The sequence below is a fragment of the Bison bison genome, unplaced genomic scaffold, assembly GCF_000754665.1.
Source record: "Bison bison bison isolate TAMUID 2011002044 unplaced genomic scaffold, Bison_UMD1.0 scf7180017853731, whole genome shotgun sequence".
NCBI lineage: Eukaryota > Metazoa > Chordata > Mammalia > Artiodactyla > Bovidae > Bison > Bison bison.
The window spans coordinates 327,219-328,738 of record NW_011484304.1 but is presented as its reverse complement, the minus strand read 5'-3'; the positions used below and the strand labels follow the sequence as shown (position 1 = coordinate 328,738).

At 63.2% G+C, this 1,520-nt stretch overlaps 1 protein-coding gene across 1 annotated transcript in view; it reads right to left on the bottom strand.

The window, feature by feature from the left end:
• The window catches only part of ADCY7 (adenylate cyclase 7), a 45,930-nt gene that overhangs the window by 16,773 nt on the left and 27,637 nt on the right, over positions 1–1,520 (bottom strand). Inside the window, exons 10-11 of the mRNA XM_010855128.1 lie at positions 614–772; positions 264–396 (exon numbers count right to left, since the gene is read on the bottom strand). Of these exons, the coding sequence (XP_010853430.1) occupies positions 264–396; positions 614–772 (292 nt within the window). The remainder of the gene's footprint in view (positions 1–263; positions 397–613; positions 773–1,520) is intronic.

Here is a 1,520-nt window from a genome sequence, read left to right as displayed (position 1 = left end):
CGAGAACGTTGACCATGCACCCAGCTCATGGTGAAAGCTTCGGTCAGACGCTTTTTCTCCTCCTGAGGCAGGCACTGCTGCCATTCCCATTTCACAGAAAAGAACACTGAGGCCCAGAGAAGATGTCACCTGGGGCCTAAAACATACCTGGTGACGGGACGCTCACTCTTCCCGCCTCTCTCTCTGAGGGCACCATTCCCCAGGTGCGGACCCTGGCTCCTGCGTGGTACCCACCCCCATGCTGCCGCAGCGGAGCCTCGTACCCGGGGGTCGATGACCAGGTAGGTGCGGATGTTCATCTCCTTGAGGTAAGGGTCCCGCTGCTGCCCGTGCCCGTCCTCCACCTCGTACGCCTTGTCCAGGTGCTTCAGCGTCGCCTCTGTGATGTGCACCCGGCTGGGGGAGACCAGAGTCACACAGCAGCAGTGCCCCCAGAGAGGGTGGGAGGACCCGCCTGGGGGTGCACAGCAGGGCCGAGCAGACCGGAGCCCAGGCGAGCGCCCCCCACTTCAGGGCCACGGACTCCCTGTCTGAGCCCATGCTGACCCCCCACCACGGCAGCCCACAGTCAGCCCCGTGACCTCTGCCCCGCCCGCCGGCAGCAGAGCCTCACCCAGGGACTCCGGCCGCCTCCATCCTGTTGGCCAGGGACACATCGTGGGACCACACGTCGTACTGCCACTTGCGCAGCCCGATGACGCCGCACAGCACGTTCCCCGAGTGGATGCCCACGCGCATGCTGATGTCCACGCCTGTGGCCTCCCGCACCTGCCTGGGGCAGAGGCCAGCCACCCCACCTCAGCCAGGGCTCCCAAGGGGCCCTAAGCCCTAGGACAGGCTCCAGGTCCTTGTACAGGGTATGAGGAGCATGTGGGGACAGGGCAGGCCCAGCTCACAGGAGACAAGTTTCTCAGCCTGAAGGGCTGCCTCCTCCCATCCCCAGGAGTGTGCAAATGGATGTGGTCACCCTCAAGTTCAAGGCTACTAAAAAGAGGAAGAATTCCAATTGTCACCGGTCACCATGGTTTGTGGGGAAGGCCTTAAGAGTCTATCACTGGGTGTTTCCCTGCCCGGCAGCCCCAGCTGGGGTCTGCAGAAGGAGCCAGGCACCTCCCAAACCCAGCAGAAACAAAGAACATGGGGACAGCCTTGGGGGGCCTTACACACCCCCACCTCTAGGAAATGGGAGCACTGAGGATTGAAGGAGTACTCAGTACAAGGTGCCCCAACTTAGGCTTCCCTGGGGCACAAGGCACCCCCAACATGAAAGGGCCCTCTGGGGTCCCTCTGACAAGTAGGAGAGGGTCCAGGGAGCAGCCAGTGCCATGTGCCCCCTAAAGGGCTGGAGAGACGGACCAAGCCTGCTGGGGTCAGAGCCAGAGGGAGCAGAGGCCCCCGCACAACATCCACATTCTCCAGGGAGGGAAGTGACCCCCGAGAGCGCAGCGCCAGCCTGAGATAACTCAGGCGGTGACGCAGAGCCAGACTGTGACCTGGACCCCTGACTCCCAGGCGGCGAT